The sequence below is a fragment of the Ornithorhynchus anatinus genome, chromosome 4, assembly GCF_004115215.2.
Source record: "Ornithorhynchus anatinus isolate Pmale09 chromosome 4, mOrnAna1.pri.v4, whole genome shotgun sequence".
NCBI lineage: Eukaryota > Metazoa > Chordata > Mammalia > Monotremata > Ornithorhynchidae > Ornithorhynchus > Ornithorhynchus anatinus.
The window spans coordinates 50,859,058-50,883,527 of NC_041731.1; the positions used below are offsets into that span (position 1 = coordinate 50,859,058).

Genomic DNA, 24,470 nt, shown 5'->3' on the forward strand with positions numbered 1-24,470 from the left:
CGGGGGAGACGGACAGACAAGAACAATGGCACTAAACAGCGTCAAGGGGAAGAACATCTCGTAAAAACAATGGCAACTAAATAGAATCAAGGCGATGTACAATTCATTAACAAAATAAATAGGGTAATGAAAATATATACAGTTGAGCGGACGGGTACAGTGCTGTGGGGATGGGAAGGGAGAGGGGGAGGAACAGAGGGAAATGGGGAAAAAGGGGGTTTAGCTGCGGAGAGGTAAAGGGGGGATGGCAGAGGGAGTAGAGGGGGAAGAGGAGCTCAGTCTGGGAAGGCCTCTTGGAGGAGGTGAGTTTTAAGTAGGGTTTTGAAGAGGGGAAGAGAATTAGTTTGGCGGAGGTGAGGAGGGAGGGGGTTCCAGGACCGCGGGAGGACGTGCCCCAGGGGTCGACGGTGGGATAGGCGAGAACGGGGGACGGTGAGGAGGTGGGCGGCGGAGGAGCGGAGCGTGCGGGGTGGGCGGTAGAAAGAGAGAAGGGAGGAGAGGTAGGAAGGGGCAAGGTGATGGAGAGCCTTGAAGCCTAGAGTGAGGAGTTTTTGTTTGGAGCGGAGGTTGATAGGCAACCACTGGAGTTGTTTAAGAAGGGGAGTGACATGCCCAGATCGTTTCTGCAGGAAGATGAGCCGGGCAGTGGAGTGAAGAATAGACTGGAGCGGGGCGAGAGAGAAGGAAGGGAGGTCAGAGAGAAGGCTGACACAGTAGTCTAGCCGGGATATTACGAGAGCCTGCAGCAGAAAGGTAGCCATTTGGGTGGAGAGGAAAGGGCGGATCTTGGCGATATTGTAGAGGTGAAACCGGCAGGTCTTGGTAACGGATAGGATGTGTGGGGTGAACGAGAGGGACGAGTCAAGGATGACACCGAGATTGCGGGCCTGTGGGACGGGAAGGATGGTCGTGCCATCCACGGTGATGGAGAAGTCTGGGAGCGGACTGGGCTTGGGAGGGAAGATGAGGAGCTCAGTCTTGCTCATGTTGAGTTTTAGGTGGCGGGCCGACATCCAGGTGGAGACGTCCCGGAGGCAGGAGGAGATGCGAGCCTGAAGGGAGGGGGAGAGGACGGGGCGGAGATGTAGATCTGCGTGTCATCCGCGTAGAGATGGTAGTCAAAGCCGTGAGAGCGGATGAGTTCACCGAGGGAGTGAGTGTAAATGGAGAACAGAAGAGGGCCAAGAACTGACCCTTGAGGAACTCCAACAGATAAAGGATGGGAGGGGGAGGAGGCTCCAGCGAAGGAGACCGAGAATGATCGGCCAGAGAGGTAAGAGGAGAACCAGGAGAGGACAGAGTCCGTGAAGCCAAGGTGAGATAAGGTATGGAGGAGGAGGGGATGGTCGACAGTGTCAAAGGCAGCAGAGAGGTCAAGGAGGATCAGAATGGAGTAGGAGCCATTGGATTTGGCAAGAAGGAGGTCATGGGTGACCTTAGAGAGAGCAGTCTCGGTAGAGTGGAGGGGACGGAAGCCAGATTGGAGGGGGTCTAGGAGAGAATGGGAGTTAAGGAATTCTAGGCATCGATTGTAGACGACTCGTTCTAAGATTTTGGAAAGATTTTACAGATGAGGTCACTGAGGCACCGAGAAGTGAAGTGACTGTTGGTATTCGTTAAGCGCTTACCAGGTGCAGAGCACTGTTCTAAGCGCTGGGGGAGATACAGGGTCATCAGGTGGTCCCACGGGGGGCTCACACTGTTCATCCCCATTTTACAGATGAGGGAACTGAGGCCTAGAGAAGTTAAGTGACTTGCCCACAGTCACAAAGCTGACAAACTTAACTTCTTTGTGCCTCAGTTAGTTCATCTGTAAAATGGGGATTAAGACTGTGAGCTTCACGTGGGACAACCTGATGACCCGGTATCTCCCCCAGCGCTTAGAACAGTGCTCTGCACATAGTAAGCGCTTAAACAAAGCCGACTTGTACATTCCAAGCGCTTAGTACAGTGCTCTGCACATAGTAAGCCCTCAATAAATACTATTGAATGAATGAACAAATACCAACATTATTATTATTATGCAAGCACTCTGTACACTGCTCTGCACATAGTAAGCGCTCAATAAATACTATTGAATGAATGAATACAAGGTCATCAGGTTGTCCCACGTGGGGCTCACACAGTTCATCCCCATTTTGCAGAGGAGGGAACTAAGGCCCAGAGAAGTGAAGTGACTTGCCCAAGGACACACAGCAGAGAAGTGGTGGAGCGGAATTAGAACCCACATCCTTTGATTCCTAAGCCCGGGCTCTTGCCACTAGGCCATGCTGCTTCTCTTCATCATACATTGGGGGCAGGGACCCCAGCATCCTATTCCCCTCCTCCCTTTCATTCAAGCCACGGAGAAGCAGCGTGGCTCAGTGGAAAGAGCCCGAGCTAGGGAGTCAGAGGTCATGGGTTCTAATGCAGCCTCCACCACTTGTCAGCTGTGTGAGACTTCAGGCAAGTCACAACTTCTCTGTGCCTCAGTTACCTCAGCTGTAAAATGAGGATTAAGACTGGGAGCCTCACGTGGGACAACCTGATTACCTTGTACCCCCGCAGCTCTTAGAACAGTGTTTAGCACATAGAAAGCGCTTAACAAATGTCATCATTATTATTTGCCTACCTGTTTTGTTCTGTTGTCTGTCTCCCCCTTTTAATAATAATAATAATAATGATGATGTTTATATTTGTTAAGCATTTACTATGTGCAGAGCACTGTTCTAAGCGCTGGGGTAGAGACAGGGTAATCAGGTCGTCCCACGTGAGGCTCACAGTCTTCATCCCCATTTTACAGATGAGGTCACTGAGGCCCAGAGAAGTGAAGTGACTTGCCCACAGTCACACAGCTGACAAGTGGCAGAGTCGGGATTCAAACCCATGACCTCTGACTCCCTTGCCCGGGCTCTTTCCCCTGAGCCACGCTGCTTCTTTTAAACTGTGTGCCCGTTGCTGGGCGGGGATGGGCTCTATCTGTTGCCGAATTGTATATTCCTAGTACTTAGTATAGGGCTCTGCACAAGGTAAGCGCTCAATAACTACGATTGAATGTATAATTGAATGAGAAGCATCGAGGTTTAGCGGCTAGAGCTCGGGTTTAGCAGTCAGAGGACGTGGATTCTAATCCCTACTCTGCCACTTGTCTGCTGTGTGACCTTGAGCAAGTCATTTCACTTCTCTGTGCCTCAGTGACCTCATCTGTGAAATGGGGATTAACTGTGAGCCTCACGTGGGACAACCTGATTACCCTGTATCTCCCCCAGCGCTTAGAACAGTGCCCTGCACATAGTAAGCGCTTAACAAATACCAACATTATTATTATCTGTAAAATGGGGATGAAGACTGTGAGCCCCACGTGGGACGGCTAAATTACTTTGTACTTACTCCAGCGCTTAAAAGAGTGCTTGGCACCTAGAAAGCGCTTAATAAATACCATGATAATAATTATGATTATTCATTTAGTCGTATTTATTGAGCGCCCACTATGTGCAAAGCACTGTACTAAGCGCTTGGGAGAGTACACTGTAACAATAAGCGGACCCATTCCCCGCGCACAAGGCCTGGCACCAAAGCCTGGGGATACACGAGGAAGGAATCGCAGCTCGGGACTTGGTTTCCCTTCCATGCTCTCATTCATTCATTTATTGAGCACTTACTATGTGCAGAGCACTGGGCTAAGCGCTTGGAATGGACAATTCGGCAGCAGATAGAGACCATCCCTGCCCAATGACGGACTCACAGTTTAAATGGGGGAGACAGACAGCAAAGCACAACAGAACAAAACAAAAACAAGACAACATCATCAAGATAAATAGAATCAAGGGGATGTCCATCTTGTTAACAAAATAAATAAGGGTAATAAATAATATGTTTATTGTTTGAGCAGATGAGCAGAGTGCTGAGGGGAGAAGGAGCAGAGGGAAAGGGGGCTGCGTCTGGGAAGGCCTCCTGGAGGAGGTGAGCTCTCAGTAGGGCTTTGAAGAGGGGAAGAGAGTTAGTTTGGCGGAGGTGAGGAGGGAGGGCATTCCAGGACCGCGGGAGGAGGTGGCCCAGGGGTCGACGGCGGGATAGGCGAAAACGGGGGACGGTAAGGAGATGGGAGGCAGAGGAGCGGAGCGTGCGGGGTGGGTAGGAGAAAGAGAGAAGGGAGGAGAGGTAAGAGGGGGCAAGGTGATGGAGAGCTTTGAAGCCAAGAGTGAGGAGTGTTTGTTTCATGAAAAGGTTGATAGGCAACCACTGGAGGTTTTTGAGGAGGTGAGTGACATCCCCAGAGCGTTTCTTCAGGAAGATGATCCGGGCAGCGGAATGAAAAATAGCCTGGAGCGGGGAGAGACAGGGGGAAGGGAGATCAGAGAGAAGGCTGGCACAATAATCCAGCCGGGATATTATGAAAGCCTGTAGCAGTAAAATAGCAGTTTGGGTGGAGAGGACAGGGAGGATCTTGGCGATATTGTAAAGGTGAGACTGGCAGGTGTTGGTGACGGATTGGATGTGTGGGGTGAATGAGAGAGCCGAATCAAGGATGACACTGAGGTTGCGGGCCTGTGAGATGGGAAGGATGGTCGTGTCGTCCACAGTGACAGGGAAGTCAGGGAGAGGACAGGGTTTGGGAGGGAAGATTAGGAGCTCAGTCTTAGAACTCCTGTCCCTCCCTCCCCTGCCCTCCGCTCCCAGCACCCCTATTCATTCATTCAATCCATCGTATTTAGAGAAGCAGTGTGGCTTAGTGGACAGGGTTGGGATTCAAAGGTCATAATAATAATAGTGATATGTGTTAAGTGCTTACTATGTGCCAAGCACTGTTCTAAGCAGTGGAGGAGATACGAAATAATCAGGTTGTCCCTCGCGGCGCTCACGGTCTTAATCCCCATTTTCCAGATGAGGTAGCTGAGGCACAGTGAAGTGACTTGCCCAAAGTCATACAGCTGACAAGTGATGGAATCAGGATTCATTCATTCATTCATTCAATAGTATTTATTGAGCGCTTACTATGTGCAGAGCACTGTACTAAGCGCTTGGGATGAACAAGTCGGCAACAGATAGAGACAGTCCCTGCTGTTTGACGGGCTTACGGTCTAATCGGGGGAGATGGACAGACAAGAACAATGGCAATAAACAGCGTCAAGGGGAAGAACATCTCGTAAAAACAATGGCAACTAAATAGAATCAAGGCGATGTACAATTCATTAACAAAATAAATAGGGTAACGAAAATATATATAGTTGAGCGGACGAGTACAGTGCTGTGGGGATGGGAAGGGAGAGGTGGAGGAGCAGAGGGAAAAGGGGAAAATGAGGCTTTAGCTGCGGAGAGGTAAAGGGGGGATGGCAGAGGGAGTAGAGGGGGAAGAGGAGCTCAGTCTGGGAACGCCTCTTGGAGGAGGTGATTTTTGATTAGAACCCATGACCTCTGACTCTCAAATTCGTGTTCTTTCCACTGAGCCATACCATGAGTTCTAATACCGACTTCGCCACTTGTCAGCTGTGTGACTTTGGGCAAGTCACTTCACTTCTCTGGGCCTCAGTAACCTCATCTGGAAAATGGGGATTAAGACTGAGCCCCACGTGGGACAACCTGATAACCTTGTATCTATCCCAGAGCTTAGAACACTGCTTGGCACATAATAAGTGCTTAACAAATACCATCATCATTATAATTATTATTATCATTATTTATTGAGCACTTACTGTGTGCACAACATTGTCCTGAGTGCTTGGAAAGTACAATTCAGCAAGAAAGAGAGACAATCCCTGTCCACAACAGGCTCACAGTCTAGAAGGGAGGAGACAGGCATCAAAATAAGAAAACAGGAATCGATACCATCAATATAAAGAAATAATATTAAATATATAATACATCATTAATAAAAATAGAATTATAAATATGTACATATATACACAAGTGTGGGGTTGGGGACGAGGGGTAAGGAGGGTAGAGCAAAGGGAGGGAGTCGGGGCATTAGGGAGGGTCTCCTCCCCACAAGCCGGCCCTCTGCCTCAGCATGGCCTAGTGGAGAGAGCACAGGCTTGGGAGTCAGAAGGTCTTGGGTTCTAACCATTGAATTCATTCAATCGTATTTACTGGGCGCTTACTGTCTGGTGGAAATCCAGAATCTCTATTGTTGTCCACCTTCAAATCATTCTTATCAGCTTCGTTTCGTGCCTCTCCGCTGTTCAACACCAATACTTCTTTCTAATTCACTCCCATACCCACTACCCTTGCCACCTGTTCCAGACATTTAACTCCTTTTTCACACTTCCTGTCCCCAAGCCCCATCATCACTTTGCCTTAATGACCATCACTTTGCTTTAATGACCTGGCCACATACTTCATCAACAAAATTGAAACCATCAGCCTTGATGTCCCTAAAATCTACCCCGTTCCTCTCCAATCCACCTCTCCTCCTCCACCCTTTTGTACTCTCCTAATATTCCCTGAAGTAAAACGAGATGATATCTCTCTTCTTCTCTAAATCTATCCCCTCCACGTGTGATTCTGACCTCATCCCTTTACACTCTTTTTAAAACACTTTCCTCCTCCCTTTTCCCCTCCTTCACTGCCATCTTCAACTGTTCACTTTCCAACAGCTTCTTCCCCACTGTTTTCAAACATGTTTATGTATCCCCCATCCTAAAAAAGCTTCCATTGACCCCCACCACTCCCTCCAGTCATCGTCCCATCTCCCTCCTACCATTTCTCTCCAAACTTCTTGAGAGTGGTTTAACACCCGCAGTCTCCACTTCCTCTCCTCCAATTCTATCCTAGATCCCCTCCAACCTGGCATCTGCCCCCTTCACTCCACAGAAACAGCACACTCTAAAGTAAAGAGTGACCTTCTTCTTGACAAATCTGATGGCCCCTACTCCATCCTAATCTCTCTAGACCATTCAGCCGCCTTTGACACTGTAGATTGACCCCTTCTTCTTGAAGCTTTATCTAACCTTGGATTCACTGGCACTGGCCTCTCTTGGTTCTCTTCCTATCTCTCTGATTGCTCCTTCTTGGGATCTTTTTGCTGGCTCCTCCTCGGCCTCCCAGCCTCTGACAGTAGAACCCTCAAGGCTCAATTCTGGGTCCCGTTCTACTCTCCCTCTATACCCACTCTCATGGAAAACTCATTCGCTCTCATGGTTTCAATTATCATCTCTATGCAGTGGATTCCCAAATCTACATCTCCAACCCTGACTTCTTCCCTTCCCTGCAATTTCGCATTTCCTCCTTCCATCAAGACATATTCATTCATTCATTCATTCATTCATTCATTCATTCATTCAATAGTATTTATTGAGCACTTACTATGTGGAGAGCACTGTACTAAGCACTTGGAATGTACAAATCGGCAACAGATAGACAGTCCCTGCCCACTGATGGGCTTACAGTCTAATCTGGGGAGACAGACAAAAATAATAGCAATAAATAGAATCAAAGGGATGTACATCTCATTAAAACAATAGCAATAAATAGAATCAGGGTGATGTGCATCTCATTAACAAAATAAATAGGGTAATAAAAATATATACAAATGAGCGGACGAGCACAGTGCTGAGGGGAGGGGAAGGGAGGGGGAGCAGCAGACGGAAAGTGGGGGAGAAGGGGGCTTAGCTGAGGGGAGGTGAAGGGGAGGTAGAGGGGCAGCAGAGGGAGTAGAGGGAAAAGGGGAAGCTCAGTCTGGGAAGGCCTCTTGGAGGAGGTGAGCTCTCAGTAGGGCTTTGAAGAGGGAAAGAGAGTTAGTTTGGCAGAGGTGAGGAGGGAGGGCGTTCTGGGACCGCGGGAGGACGTGGCCCAGGGGTCGACGGCGGGATAGGCGAGAACGGGGGACGGTAAGGAGATGGGAGGCAGAGGAGCGGAACATGTGGGGTGGGCAGTGAAAAGAGAGAAGGGAGGAGAGGTAGGAGGGGGCAAGGGGATGGACAGCCTTGTAGCCTAGAGTGAGACGTTTTTGTTTCGTGCGGATGTCGATAGGCAACCACTGGAGGTTTTTAAGAAGGGGAGTGACATGCCCAGAGTGTTTCTGCAGGAAGATGAGCCGGGCAGTGGAGTGAAGAATAGACTGGAGCGGGGAGAGAGAGGAGGAAGGGAGATCAGAGAGAAGGCTGACACAGTAGTCTAGCCGGGATATTGTGAGAGCCCGTACCAGTAAGGTAGCCGTTTGGGTGGAGAGGAAAGGGTGGATCTTGGCGATATCATAAAGGTGAGACGGGTAGGTTTGGGTAACGGATTGGATGTGTGCGGTGAACGAGAGAGCCGAGTCAAAGGCGTTAATGAAATGTACATCGCCTTGATTCTATTTATTTATTTGCCATTGTTTTTATGAGATGTTCTTCCCCTTGACTCTATTTATTGCCATCGTTCTTGTCTGCCTGTCTCCCCCGATTAGACTGTAAGCCCGACAAAGGACAGGGACTGTCTCTATCTGTTGCCGATTTGTACATTCCAAGCACTTAGTACAGTGCTCTGCACATAGTAAGCGCTCAATAAATACTATTGAATGAATGAATGAAAGATGACACCGAGGTTGCAGGCCTGAGAGAAGGGAAGGATGGTCATACCATCCACAGTGATAGGGAAGTCAGGGAGAGGACAGGGCTTGGGAGGGAAGATAAGCAGCTCAGTTTTGGCCATGTTGAGTTTTAGGTGGCGGACAGACATCCAGGTAGAGACGTCTTGGAGGCAGGAGGAGATACGAGCCTGAAAGGAGGGGGAGAGGACAGGGGCAGAGATGTAGATCTGTGTGTCATCTGCATAGAGATGATAGTTGAAGCCGTGAGAGAGGATGAGTTCACCGAGGGAGTGAGTGTAGATGGGGAACAGAAGAGGGCCAAGAACTGACCCTTGAGGAACCCCAAAAGTTAGAGGATGGGAGGGGGAGGAGGAGCCCGTGAAGGGGACCGAGAATGACCGGCCAGAGAGATAAGAGGAGAACCAGGAGAGGACGGAGTCTGTGAAGCCAAGGTGAGATAAAGGTGTGGAGGAGGAGGGGATGGTCGACAGTGTCAAAGGCAGCTGAAAGGTCAAGGAGGATTAGGATAGAGTAGGAGCCATTGGATTTGGCAAGAAGGAGGTCGTGGGTGACCTTAGAGAGAGCAGTCTTGTGGCTCAGTGGAAAGAGCACGGGCTTTGGAGTCAGAGTTCATGGGTTCGAATCCCCGCTCGGCCACTTGTCAGCTGTGTGACTGTGGGTAAGTCACTTAACTTCTCGGTGCCTCAGTTACCTCATCTGTAAAATGGGGATTAAGACTGTGAGCCCCACGTGGGACAACCTGATTCCCTTGTGTCTACCCCAGCGCTTAGAACAGTGCTCAGCACATAGTAAGCGCTTAACAAATACCAACATTATTATTATTATTATTATTAGAGTGGAGGGGACGGAAGCCAGATTGGAGGGGGTCCAGGAGAGAATGGGAGTTAAGGAATTCTAGGCAGCGAGTGTAGACGACTTGTTCTAGGAGCTTGGAAAGGAAGGGTAGTAGGGAGATAGGGTGATAACTGGAAGCAGAAGTGGGGTCGAGAGAGGGTTTTTTTAGGATGGGGGAGACATGGGCGGGACATATCTACTTGAATGTCCCTCCAACACCCCCAAACATGTACAAATCTAAATTCTTATCTTCCCACCCACAACCTGTCCTCCCCTTATCTTTCCCATCACGATAGATAACATCTCCCTGTCCTACCTATCCCTATCCTCCCTATCTCACCAGTCAGAATCAGACACATTCCCTGTCCATAATTATTCATTCATTCAATCGTATTTATTGAGCACTTACTGTGTGCAGAGCACTGTAGTAAGCGCTTGGGAAGTGCAATTCAATAACAATCAGTTGCATTTATTAATAATAATTTTGGCATTTTTAAGCGCTTACTACCTGCCAAGCACTGTTCTTGAGGGCTTAGTGTGTGCAGAGCACTGTACTAAGTGCTTGGGAGCTGGTGTGGGCAGGGATTTTCACTCTTCATTGCAGTATTGTACTTTCCTAAACGTTTAGTACAGTTCATTCAATAGTGTTTACTGAGCGCTTACTATGTGCAGAGCAGTGTACTAAGCACTTGGAATGTATACCTCAGCAACAAAGACTACTCCTGCCCAATGACGGGCTCACAGTCTAAACGAGGGAGACAGACAGTTCTCTGCATATATGACATAGTGGATAAAGCATAGGCCTGGGAGTCAGAAGTTTATGAGTTCTAATCCTATCTCCTCCACTTGTCTGCTGTGTGACCTTGGGCAAATCACTTCACTTCTCTGTGCCTCAGTTCCCTCATTTGTAAATGGGACTGAGACTGTGAGCCTCATGTGGGACAGAGACTGTGTCCAACCCGATTTGCTTGTACCCACTCCAGCGTTTAGTACAGTGCCTGGCACGTAGTAAGCGCTTAACAAATACCATTGTTATTATTATTGAGAAGCAGCGTGGCTCAGTGGAAAGAGCACGGGCTTTGGAGTCAGGGCTCATGAGTTCGAATCCCAGCTCGGCCACTTGTCGGCTGTGTGACTGTGGGCAAGTCACTTAGCTTCTCTGTGCCTCAGTTCCCTCATCTGTAAAATGGGGATGAAGACTGTGAGCCCCACGTGGGACAACCTGATTCCCCTGTGTCTACCCCAGCGCTTAGAACAGTGCTCGGCACATAGTAAGCGCTTAACAAATACCAACAATAACAATAATTATTAATAAATACGATTGAAAGAACGAATGAGAGTATACTATAAAAGGGTTGGTAGACACATTCCCTGCCCACAAGGGTTTTCCCCTCTACAGGGGTAGACAGACATCGTCATAACGGTCTTACAGGCCAGAGGAAGGAACGTTTCTGGGGAAACCAGGCGCTTAGTACAGTGCTCTGCACACACTAAGCGCTTAATATTTATCTATTTATCTATTTTGATGCTACTGATGCCTGTCTACTTGTTTTGTCGTCTATCTCCCCCTTCTAGACTGGGAAACAGTTGTTGGCGAGGGATTGTCTCTGCTGCCGAACTGGACTTTCCAAGCGCTGAGTACAGTGCTGTCTGCATAGTAAGCGCTCAATAAATCCGATTGAATTCGTGAATTAAGAAACACGACTGAATTGAATGAATGGAATCAGCCGGGCTGGTTTTCAACGTGGGTCTGGAGAGGAGCCCCGCGAGGTCCGGTAGTGACGCCCTAACGCCAGCAGGGGGCAGCAGAGCCGCGTCCCGGTTTCATTGAGCCCTCGCTGGGTACAGGGCACTGTACTAAGCGCTCAGGAGAGAACACTACAGCAGAGTTGGGATCCTCTAATCGGTCAGAGGTGCCACTTGCCTGCTTGTGAACGTGGACAAGTCACTTCACTTCCCTGGGCCTCAGTTCCCTCCTCTGTAAAATGGGGATCGTGACCGTGAGCCTCATGTGAGACAGGGACTGTGGTCAACCTGATTGCCTTGTAGCTACCCCAGTGCTCAGTACAGTGCCTGCCACATAGTAAGCGCCTAGAAAATACCTTTCTAAACAAAAACATATTGTACTGCATCTGGTGTGCTCTGTGCCTCATTGGGAAAGTTAGGTGTGGATCAAGGAAGGAGAAGATCAGATTGAACCATGTTGAGTGTAAGGCGCCGACAGCACATCCGCGTGGTGATATCCTGGAGAGAAGAGGAAATTCTAGAGTGTAGTGCTGGGAAGAGGTTGGGGCTAGTGAGGTGTAAGTGGGACTCACCCACATAGAGGTGGTGGTTGGAGCCACTTGCATGGATGAGCTCAACCCACAAGAAACATATTAACCCCAGGTACTTGTAAATAATGGCACCCTGCAGAATGTTGATCAAAATATGTGAAAAACTTGGCAATTCAGGTGACTAAAGTTATTTCTCTCTTACCTAGTTTACATGGATACTTAATAATAATTAATAATAATTATGGCATTTGTTAAGTGCTCACAATGTGCCAGGCACTATACTAAGTGTTGATGTGGATACAAGCAAATCGGGTTGGGCACAGTCCCTGTCCCACGTGGGGCTCACAGTCTCAATCCCCATTTTACAGATGAGGTAACCGAGGCACAGAGAAGTGAAGTGACTTGGTCCACATTCACACAGCAGGCAAGTGGCACATCTGAAATTAGAATCCAGGTCCTTCTGACTCACGGGTCTGTGCTCTAGTGACTAGGCCATGATGCTTCTCTGACAGCAGGACACCTGCACTCAGCTGCTTCCGTTCTGAGCAGACAATCTAGTCATCTGCAACTGCTCAAGGAACTCACAGAGAACATGAGTTGGAATGTAGTAGAATATTTGTCATCAATCACAGCAAGCAGATCGACTGCCAAATTATGACAAAGAAAAATCAGCACTTTAGACTGGAACTGTCCGCTCATGAATACTGGGGTTTTTTTTTCATTTATAGCAGTTCCTGCCCAAACATTTGCGATGTCATAGATTCATCTTTTTTTGATTCACAGTCAAGAGAAGCAGCATGGCCTAGTGGAAAGTACATAGGCCTAGGAGATAATAATAATAATAATTATGGTATTTGTTAAGTGCTTACTATGTGCAGAGCACTGTTCTAAGCACTGGGATAGATACAGGGTAATCAGACAGTCCCACGTGGGGCTCACATTTTTTAATCCCCATTTTTACAGATGAGGTAACTGAGGCACAGAGAAGTTAAGTGACTTGCCCAAGGTCACACAACAGACAAGTGGCGGAGGTAGGATTAGAACCCACGATCTCTGACTCCCGTGCTCTTTCCACTAAGATGAGGACCTGGGTTCTAATTCCAGCTCTGTTACTTCTCTGCTATGTGACCTAGGGCAAGTCATTTAACTTCTCTGTGCCTCAGTTTTCTCATCTGTAAAATGGGGGTTCAATACTTGTTCCCCCTTCCTACTTAAACTGTGAGCCCCATGTGGGACAGCGACTGTGTCCAACTTGATTAACATACCTTCCCCAGCACCATACCTACCCCAGTACTTAGAATAGGGCTTAACAAATTCCATTATTATTAATAGGGTATCTGCAGCTGTTAAGGTGAGTCTCAAGAGATAAGCTATTAAGCGGAAAAGTACAGCCCCAATTCAATCTGACTCCATTACAGGAGAACATTCATTAATTGAATTTTATTTTGGCATTTGTTAAGGACCTACTATGTGCCAAGCACTGTATTAAGCACTGGGGTAGATACTAGATCATCGGGTCGACACAGTCCCTGTCCCACATGAGACTCACAGTCTAAGCAGAGGGACACAGAGGGGCATCCCAAACCTTACAATTTAACCTCATGGACAGCGTATGATTGGAAGAAATCAGGTAGAAATGTCTTGCCAAAGCCCAGAGGGAATAAGGAAAACCATCCTGTATATGTATGTATATTTGTGTGTGTTTGTGTATGTCTACATAATATATAATAATTAATAATTATGGTATTTGTTAAGTACTTACTATGTGCCAAACACTGTTCTAAGCACTGGGGTGGATACAGGGTAATCAGGTTGTCCCACGTGGCGCTCATACTTTTAATTCCCATTTTAGAGATGAGGTAACTGAGGCACAGAGAAGTGAATTGACTTGCCCAAGGTCACACAGTAGACAAGTGGCGGAACTGGAATTAGAACCCACATCCTCTGACTCCCAAGCCTATGCTCTTTCCACTAAGCCATGCTGCTTCCTGAAAAGACAAAATCTGCACTCTTCACTAATTCATTCCATATTTTCATCCCCAATCTAGGCAACGGGAGGCAAATCAATTTAAAGACAGTCCATCCAGAGTTTGACAAATGTGAATAGTTATCTAGATTATTTTTTTCCTTAATGAGATCAGAGTTATTTTAGAATTGGTCTGTTCCTGGAAATGAGGATGATGAATTCCTCTGCTAGAGATTAAAAGTGCATTAATCTGGAGGGGAAGAAGGAAGCAGGGAGATGGGCCAAGCATGGTTCAGCAAATCGGTCCAACTCCAAAGAAGAAAAGAGCAAAACAAAGAGGGTAGCTAGGACCCTAGGAAAAACACTTCGGTTTGGATGGTATTTTCCCCACACCACCAAATGACATTTCCACTGTGGAATCATTATTTTTTGTGCTGCCAACTTTAGTATGGGCCCTTATCCTAAATAGTGCATAAAAGACTCAACGTTATCTCACCGTCACCGAAAATATGACCATTTCAAAGATACATCCGTTATTAGTTGTATATCAATTCTACAGTGACTAGTGACCTAAGGGAAAAAGACCTTACTTCTTGGGGTGTAGGGGGAAAGATATGGCATCATAATCTTACACTGGTCTTTTGTCTAAGCAGAGTCTGGGATACAAAATCGTCTGGGCTCTTCCCATGTCACTTCATGTCACAATCTAGCTGGGTGGAAGATGGAGGAAGAGGTGAGGAGTGGGGTGGGGGCGAGGAAGAGTCACTTTTTTATCCCAGAGATTATCCCATCTATTCCCATATCAGAATCCTGGACAGATCAGTGACCTGACAGAAGATTGTGACACTCAAGATAAGGGGATGCCCCTAAAGCAAAGATGGGGGTACTCTCATTCATTCAGTCGTATTTCTTGAGTACTTACTGTGTGCACTGCACTGTACTAAGCATTTAGCACTGTACTAAGCGCTTGGTGGCACTCCCTGTCTTCAGCTGCCTGGGCAGCTGTCCACCTCACCCACCACTTTGCCTTGCACATCTTATTAGGGCATTTGTGAGAATTAGATAACACGATAACACCTATAAAGTTCTTTGCTTCTTAGAGAAAGATCTTTTATAAATTGGATTAAAATTTTGATTAGACATAGATCTGAAAAGATGAAGTCGATTTATATTAACTCTTTAAAAGTTGTGCTAATTTCTATTTAATGGCATAACATAGGTAAGAGGTTTATGGGTTATTTTTGAATGATCGGGGCTGTTATTGATAAAATATCTTACACACTTTGAATGGTCTGTATTAAGTATATGAATGGTTAGTCTAAGAGGACATTGATTAACAGTTCTCTGTCTCCATTATGGGGAGAACAGGGAAAAAGGGTTTACATTGGAGGAGGAGGAATTTAAATAGGGTGCAATAAATGACTGCCTAACCATGACGGCTGTGAAACATTGCTAGAGGTATTTACTCAAGGTCACAAACCTCGCAAAGCTAAGTGAGGTACTGCTTGAAATCTGGAGGGTAGCCTCTATCCAGGGCTTCTCTCCAAACTTTACGATTAATAATAATAATTAGTAATTATGGCATTTGTTAAGCACTTACTATGTGCCAGGTGCATAAGCGCTGGAATGTTGATTGTCATCGGACTTCTGAACAAACCGACGATATCTTTTCTTGGAATAAAACCGCTGTTAGAAGGTTATAAGAACTGGATTACTTAGAACAGCGAAGAGAAAACCAAAGGACAATTATCTGTTTTCTGCCTCCTCTAGGGACAAGTGAGAGGAAGTGGCTTTAAACAGCTGCTTGGTTTAAACGTAAGAATTTCTCTGAAAATGGAAGTCAAGAAATTCAAACCGGAATTAATTATTTAGGGAGACTGTGAAATTTCCTTTCTGGGAGAGTGGGGGTGTTTCTCTAAAAATAAAATAGATTTCCTCTGCTTATAGTAGTCACCTTCCTGAAACAGAGGGGTGGAATCATTGACTTTTCAGCCAAATGATTCTGCGATTTTATGATGACTGATTGGTAGTCTTCAAGTAATGTATCAGATTTTTTTTTCCAACTCTGAGCCCTAGAAAGCATCACGATTAAACCTGAAAAAGATGAAGAAGTGCACCTCTGGGCATACTGAGTGGTTCAGAGATAGTTCCCAGGCACAGATTTTCAAAGTGAACTCACGGTTGTGTTTTTTTTAAACTTCCAAAGTTTTTGAATTTCGAAAAGTTGCTCCTTCATAGGCAATAAAACCGAGGTTGTTTTTCTCCACCTGTCCGCTTTTCTCTGCTCTCTAAAATATAAAATTCTAGGTAGCAAGTCAATATAGCTCAGTACAGTGCTGTTGCCCAATTGTACATCCCAAGCACTTAGTACAGTGCTCTGCACATAGTAAGCGCTCAATAAATACAATTGAATGAATGAATGCCGTGCTCTGCACACAGCAATCAATAAGTAGCACTGAGTGAATAGTTTTAGTCAGATAAGCTCTAAATAGAAGCAAGTTCTATTCCTTAGCTGACTAGATGGCCTAGTGAACTGTAATTCCCTCTTTTCAGGCTCCTTGAATTTTGAGCAAGTTTTGTCATACCAGAATCCACAAGTAACTGAAGTTAGAATTGGCAAATATAATCTCCAGGGGTACACGTTGGGGCCTGTTTCTAAAACTAATATCATAACTATGTGGTTTTTCTCCATAACACCGTATTTGCTCTCATAAGATGCCATGAAATTCATATGTGTGGGTGTGGGTGTAAGATTCCAATAATAAACTCATTGTAACCGGCACTAATTCCACTCTTATGGAGATGACTATTAAATGATTTGAGTTATGCTCTGTCCAGCCTACATTTCTTCTATGTTCCAGTTTTTCCCTCTCCTTCCTGTTAATATTTTTATATGCAATATGACTTTGTCAGTTTATAAATACAATTTTTCCCCCTCTGCTTCATCCCCTGTTAAACCAATAACCTTTCTGGTGTAGCTGCACCTTTCACAGTTGTCCATTCCCTATCAATAAGTTAATTCTCTTCTTTCTTTCACCTTTCTCTTTATTCTCCCTCGTCTTCCAGATGAAGAGGAGGAAGAAAAATACTGGCTTTGATCTTTTAAATTTGTGAAGTTGAGGCATGAGGATATGGTCTTGATAAATCTCTCATGTCTGAAGCTGTCTGGGGAAGTTTTTGCCAGCTGCCAAGTTGGCATCCCCAGAGTTCCAAAGGAATGGTACATTGCAGGCACTTGTTCACAGAGCCCTTCCTGGGATTGGCAGAGACCTCTTTGGGATTGGCAGAGTCCTCTCTGGAATTGGCAAAGCCTTCCTGGGATTGGCAGAGCCCCGTTGGACCCCTGAGAATAGGTCATGACAGACCCGTCAGCCTTTTCCTCCTCCAGTACTGAACAATTGGGAAGAGAGAAGTATATTTATTTCATTTATTTATTATTTCTTTCCTTGTTCTTGTTTTTACCAATCATATTTATGATATCTTCCATTCAATTGCATTTATTGAGCACTTACTGTGTGCACAGCACTGTACTAAGCACTTGGAAAGTACGGTTCAGCAATAAAGAGAGGCAATCCCTGCCCACAATGGGCTCACTTCCCACCCACTAAATTGTAAGGTCCTAGAGGGCAGGGATTTTGTCTGCTTACTCTATTGAACTCTCCAAAGTGCTTAATATGGTGCTCTGCACAGTGTAAGTGGTCAGTCAATCAATGATAATTATGGAGCTCTTACTATAATAATAATAATGTCGGTATTTGTTAAGTGCTTACTATGTGCAGAGCACTATTCTAAGCGCTGGGGTAGATACAGGGTCATCAAGTTGTCCCACTTGAGGCTCACAGTTAATCCCCATTTTACAGATGAGGTAACTGAGGCACAGAGAAGTGAAGTGACTTGCCCACAGTCACACAGCTGCCATGGGATTCGAACCCATGATCTCTGACTCCCAAGCCCGGGCTCTTTCCACTGAGCCATGCTGCTTCTCTGTGCAGAGCACTGTACTAAGCACTTGGTAGAGTGCAATACAACAGAACTAGCGGTCACGTTCCCGGCCCAAACAGATTTTCTTTTTGCCATTGTCTGTAAACCATCCATTTCTTCCTTTCTTCCCCATTATACTGCAGTCTCCTCGGAGGACATGGACTCTGACTTTTACTTCTACTGAATGCTCCCAAGCACCTCTAAGGGTGGTCTGCACACACAAACTCTAAATAAATGCGCATGAAGAAGGGAGTGGGGAGTTTCTATGAGCTGGCTGTAAATAGATGGAGCGTTGTCAACCGTGTTCAGATAATGATAGTTGAATCCATCACTGAGCCTTTACTCTGTGGGAGCGTACAGTCGAGTAATTGGACATGATCCCTGCCTGCAAGGTGCTTACAGTTTAACGGGGGAGTCCAACATTAACATAAATTATAGTTTATGCACATTAAAAGCTGTGGTAGTGTGTGTGTGGTGGGGAGAGTTAATGAACTGTTCAGTCTTACCCAGTACTGAATTATTTTTATAAACTATTTTATTAAAACTTTTCTTTAAGCACTGATGACATTTGATTCTAAATTACCCCAGATGACCTAGAAGAAGCCTTCCATCTATCAGTGATATTTATTGAGCACTATTTAGTGCAGAGAGCTGTTCTAAGCGCTTGGGAGAGTGCAACCCAATCTAGTATTGTATTGAGTGTCCGGGCGCGGGGTGTGGGGTGTCATGAGCCGGAGCGAGTGGGCCCTGGGGCCCCAGAAGAGGAGGGACTGCCAGGGCAGTGAGGCCTCCCCAACTTTGCTTCTAACACCAACCTACTCACTGTACCTCCATCTCATCTATAATAATAATTATTATTATGGTTTTTGTTTAGCACTTACTATGTGCCAAGCACTGTTCTAAGCAATGAGGTAATAATAATAATAATGTTGGTATTTGTTAAGCACTTACTATGTGCCAAGCAATGTTCTAAGCGCTGGGGTAGACACAGGGGAATCAGGTTGTCCCACGTGGGGCTCACAGTCTTAATCCCCATTTTACAGATGAGGTAACTGAGGCACCGAGAAGTGAAGTGACTTGCCCAAAGTCACACAGCTGACAGGTGGCCGAGCTGGGATTCAAACCCATGACCTCTGACTCCAAAGCCCGGGCTCTTTCCACTGAGCCACGCTGCTTCTCTAAGATACAAGGTAATCAGGTTGTCCCTCGTGGGGCTCACAGTCTTAATCCCCATTTTACAGATGAGGTAACTGAAGCCCAGAGAAGTTAAGTGACTTGCCCAAAGTCCCAGAACTGATAAGTGGCGGAGCCGGGATTAGAACCCACAACCTCTGACTCCTAAGCCCCTGTTCTTTCCACTAAGCCACACTGCTTCTCATCTCACCGTTGACCCCTCGCCCATGTCCTGTCTCTGGTCTGGAACTCCGTCCCCCTTCATATCTATCTGACAGTCACTCTCTCCACTTAATGAAAATCACACCGCCTCCAAGAGGCCTCCCCGACTAAGCCCTCTTTTCCTCTACTCTCTTCTCCTTCTATGTACTCTTGGCACTTGGATTCATACCTTTTATTCACCCCACCAGCAGCCTCCAGCACTTATATTTATATGCGAAATTTGTTTTAATGTCTGTCTCCCCCTCTAGACTGTAAGGTTCTTCTGGGCAGGGAATGTGACAATAAACTCTGTTGTACTTTCCCAAGCACTCAGTACGGTGCTCTGCATGTACTAAGCACTCAGTACATACAGTTTATTGACTGAGTAGCTACATTTGATCCCTGCAGCATGGCGTAGAGAAGCGGCACGGCTTAGTGGCTAGAGCAAGGGCCTGGGGGGGGGTCAGAAGATCATGGGTTCTAATCCTGCCTCTGCTACTTGTCTGCTGTGTGACCGTGGACAAGTCACTTCACTTCCCCGGGCTTCAGTTCTCTCATCTGTAAAAATGGGGATTGAGACTGTGGGGATTGTGGGACAGGGACTGTGTCCAACCCAATTTGCTTGTATCCACCCCAGCACTTAGTATAGTGCCTAGCACATAGTAAGTGCTTAACAACTACTATTATGATTATTATTATCATTATTGTACATCCTAAATCAGGGTGGACACCATCCATGTCCCTGCTGTCTGGCTTAGTGGAAAAAGCATGGACTTGGGAATCACGTCCATCCTCGCCTAGCTCCTCTTCTCCTCGCAGAGCCCCGCCCTTGTCCACAGAGCCCCTACTGAGAGCTCACCTCCTCCAGGAGGCCTTCCCTGACTGAGCTCCCTTTTCCTCTACTCCTCTTCCCCTCCCCATCGCCCCGACTCCCTCCTTCTGCTCTACCCCCCCTCCCCACTCCACAGAACTTGTGTATATAGGTACCTATTTATTAGTCTATATTTTACTAATGATGTGTATTCATCTATACACATAATAATAATAATGATAATGTTGGTATTTGTTAAGCGCTTACTAGGTGCCAAGCACTGTTCTAAGCACTGGGGTAGATACAGGGTAATCAGGTTGTCCTACGTGAGGCTCACAGTCTTAATCCCCATTTTACAGATGAGGTCGCCGAGGCACCGAGAAGTGAAATGACTTACCCAAAGTCACACAGCTGACAGGTGGCCGAGTTGGGATTACAACCCATGACTTCTGACTCCTAAAACAGTGCTCTTTCCACTGAACCACGCTGTATACACATATACACATATATTCAAGTGCTTACTATAGTACTCTGCACACAGTAAGCGCTCAATAAATACGATTGAATGAATCTATAATTCTATTTATTCATATTGAGGCTACTGATGCCTGTTTGCTTGTTTTGTTGTCGGTCTCCCCTCTTCTAGACTGTGAGCCCACTGTGAGCAGGGATTGTCTCTGTTGCTGAATTGTACTTCCCAAGCGCTCAGTACAGCACTCTGCATACAGCAAGCGCTCAATAACTACGATGGAATGAATACGATTGATTGTCCGTGGTTGGGTAGGGATTGTCTCTATCTGTTGCTGAACTGTACTTTCCAAGCGCTTAGGACAGTGCTCCGCACACAATAAGGGCTCAATAAATACGACTGAATGAATGAATCTGCTGTGAGCTGAACTTTCCAAGCGCTTAGTACAGCACTCTGCACACAGTAAGGGCTCAAGAAATACGATTGAATCAATATGATTGATTGTCTGTGGTTGGGCAGGGATTGTCTCTAACTGTTGCCGAACTGTACTTCCCCGAGCGCTTAGTACAGTGCTCTGCACACAATAAGGGCTCAATAAATACGACTGAATGAATGCATCTGTTGCCGAACTGTACTTTCCAAGCGCTTAGTACAGCATTCTACACACAGTAAGGGCTCAATAAATATGATCGAATGAATACGATTGATTGTCCGTGGTTGGGTAGGGATGGTCTCTATCTGTTGCCAAACTGCACTTTCCAAGCGCTTAGTACAGTGCTCTGCACACAGTAAGGGCTCAATAAATACGATTGAATGAATGAAGGAAGGAAGGAATGAATGAGTGAATGAAGAGCTTAGTACAGTGCTAAGCACTTAGTACAGTGCTCTGCACATAGTAAGTGCTCAATAAATACTACTGAATGAATGAATGAATGAATGAGTGAGTAATGAGTGAGTGAATGAGTGAGTGAATGAGTGAATGAGTGAGTGGGTGATTGAATGAGTGAGTGAATGAGTGAATGAGTGAGTGGGTGATTGAATGAATGAATGAGTGAGTGAATGATGAATGAGTGAGGGGGTGATTGAATGAATGAGTGAGTGGGTGATAGAATGAATGAATAAGTGGATGCATGAGTGAGTGGGTGAATGAATGAGTGAGTGGGTGATTGAATGAATGAATGAGCGGAGGAAGGAGTGAGTGAATGAAGGAATGAATGAATGAGTGAGTGAATGAGTGAGCGAGTGAATGAATGAAAGCCCCGCCCCGCCCCGCCCCTCCGGGCCCCTCCCCGAGCTGCCCCCTGGCGGACAAGGCGAGAAGCGCCCGTGGTGTGGGCTGCGGGCTCCCCTCGGCTTCGGCGCCGCCCGCTGGGATCCATCCTCGGGACGGTCCTGTCCGGTCCTGTCCTGTCCGGTCCTGTCCTGTCCGGTCCTGTCCTGTCCGGTGTCCCCAGCCCACCCGCCCCCCAGCATGTCCCGGCCCGGCTGGGGCTACGGGGAGCACAACGGTGAGTGGAGACTTGGGAGCGGGAGGGCCGAGCTGAGCTCCCCTTCCCCTGCGCCCCGCAGGACGGGCCCCCCGCACGCCCGCACCCCAAACCCAGGAATCGCAAACGGCCGTCAGCCTGCCCTCCCTCGCAGGGCCACCCCCGGCACTGGCCCTTGCACTCGTCCCGGCACTAGCCCTTGCAGTCGCCCAGGCACTAGCCCTTACACTCTCCCCGACACAGGCCCTTGCAGTCGCCCCGGCACTGGCCCTTGCAGTCGTCCAGGCACTGGCCCTTGCAGTCGTCCAGGCACTGGCCCTTGCAGTCGTCCAGGCACTGGCCCTTCAGTTGCCCAGGCACTAGCCCTTACACTCGCACAGGCACTAGCCCTTACACTCTCCCCAACACTGGCCCTTTCAGTCGCCCCGGCACTGGCCCTTGCAGTCGTCCAGGCACTAGCCCTTGCAGTCGTCCAGGCACTAGCCCTTGCAGTCGTCCAGGCACTAGCCCTTGCAGTTGCCCAGGCACTAGCCCTTGCAGTTGCCCAGGCACTAGCCCTTGCAGTTGCCCAGGCACTGGCCCTTGCACTCCCCCAGGCACTAGCCCTTACACTCGCACAGGCACTAGCCCTTACACTCTCCCCAACACTGGCCCTTTCAGTCGCCCCGGCACTGGCCCTTGCAGTCGTCCAGGCACTGGCCCTTGCAGTCGCCCCGGCACTGGCCCTTGCAGTCGTCCAGGCACTAGCCCTTGCAGTCGTCCAGGCACTAGCCCTTGCAGTTGCCCAGGCACTAGCCCTTGCAGTTGCCCAGGCACTAGCCCTTGCAGTCGCCCAGGCACTGGCCCTTGCACTCCCCCAGGCACTAGCCCTTACACTCCCACAGGCACTAGCCCTTACACTCTCCCCAACACTGGCCCTTTCAGTCGCCCCGGCACTAGCTCTTGCAGTCGCCCCGGCACTGGCCCTTGCAGACTCCCCGGCACTAGCCCTTGCACTCGCCCGGCCCCATCCTTCGTCCGGTTCCTCCCCAGCACTAGACTGTGAGCTCGTCTTGTTCGGGGATTGTCACACTGTACTGCTGAAGTGTACTTTCCCCAGCGTTTATTACGGTGTTCTGCACACAGCGCTTAGTAAGTGCCATCTAATTCATGGAAGAACGAACGGCGAAAAGCTCTTCTCTCTGCGCCGAGGCCGTGCCTTTTCAACGCGACTGTGAGGTCTCTCCTCTTCTGGTTCTGGCTGGACTTTTAGATCACCCTTCATCATCAGGAGCAACTTGGGGAAGGCAAGGGTTAAATGTGTTCAAATCCCGGCTCTGCCGATTGTCGGCTGTGTGACTCTGGGCAAGTCACTTAACTTCTCTGGGCCTCAGTTACCACCGCTGTAAAATGGGCATTAAGACTGTGAGCCCCAGGTGGGACAACCTGATCGCCTTGTATCCTCCTCAGCGCTTAGAACAGTGCTTTGCACGTAGTAAGCGCTTAACAAATGCCATTATTATTATGTGTGGGATCCTCCCCCAGGGATGAGGATGGGGAATTATTCCTCCGTGAGCCCTCTGGAAGAGAGGAATAGCAGCTGTCCACTCCGTGAGCTGAGCTAATAGGTGGCTAGCTTTTTGGTGAAGGAGATGCTGACTTCAACCACACTCCGTTTCTTCTCTTTTCTGACTGTCCACCCACCTAAACAGGGGACTGTGCGAAGCGGCAAGGAAATAGCTTCATTTGAAAACAGTAGGAAGCAGCTTGGCCTGGCAATCAGAGGCCCTGGGTTCTAATCCTCACCCCACCTGCTCTGTGATCTAGGACAAGTCACTTAACTTCTTGTAGCTCACTACCTTCATCTGCAGAATGGGGATACAATACCTGGTCTCCTTCCAACTTTTTTTATCCTATTTGTTGTGTTTACTGTGTGCCACGCACTGGAGTAGATACAAGTTTGTTAGGTTGGACATAGTCCCTGCCCTGCATGGGACTCACAGTCTGAATCCCCATTTAAGGTCACACAGCAGAAAAGTGGTGGAGTTGGGATTAGAATCCAGATCCTGCTGACTCCTGGGCCTGTGCTCTATCCATTAGGCAACAGTGCTGTGAGCCCCTTGTGGGACCTGGTTGTGTTGTATATCCCCCAGTGCTCAGTACAGTGCTTGGTACATAGAAGCACTTAATAATAATTTTTGGTATTTGTTAAGTGCTTACTATGTGCAGAGCACTGTTCTAAGCCCTGAGGTAGATACAGGGTAATCAGGTTGTCCCATGTGAGGCTCACAGTTAATCCCCATTTTAGAGATGAGGATCCCTGAGGCACAGAGAAGTGAAGTGACTTGCCCACAGTCACACAGCTGACAAGTGGCAGAGCTGGGATTTGAACTCATGACCTCTGATTCCCAAGCCCGTGCTCTTTCCACTGAGCCACGCTGCTGTACCATTGTTATCGATGTTATTATTATTAAAAAGAATCCCAAAACAAGATTCATTTTTATCATCCATAAGTGGCCATCTCACAGGTTATTTGCAAAGGTAAAACAATTATTTCTGGGCAAACCCTTAGACAAGTTCAGAGGATGTCTATCATTTTTAGAGATATCCCCAGTCTCCCGCACACCCTCCCTCTTGTCCACTACTTCTGCCCTCATCACACACGCACGCACAACTTGGGTTCTCATTAGAGGCAGAGGAGCTGACCAGCAACAGCTGAGCAAGGCAGAGGAGGAAAAGCAGCATGGCTTAGTGGAAAAAGCACGGGCTTGGGAGTCACAGATTGTG

At 47.5% G+C, this 24,470-nt stretch overlaps 1 protein-coding gene across 2 annotated transcripts in view; it reads left to right on the top strand.

Annotated features, from left to right (window-relative positions):
• The first annotated feature begins 21,592 nt into the window (after nt 1–21,592).
• Nucleotides 21,593–24,470, top strand: part of LOC100075700 (carbonic anhydrase 13) — a 41,043-nt gene continuing 38,165 nt past the window's right edge. For both annotated transcript variants that reach the window (XM_029063368.2, XM_039911989.1), the window contains exon 1: nt 21,593–21,725. In XM_029063368.2, the coding sequence (XP_028919201.1) occupies nt 21,689–21,725 (37 nt within the window). In that variant the 5' untranslated portion in view covers nt 21,593–21,688. The remainder of the gene's footprint in view (nt 21,726–24,470) is intronic.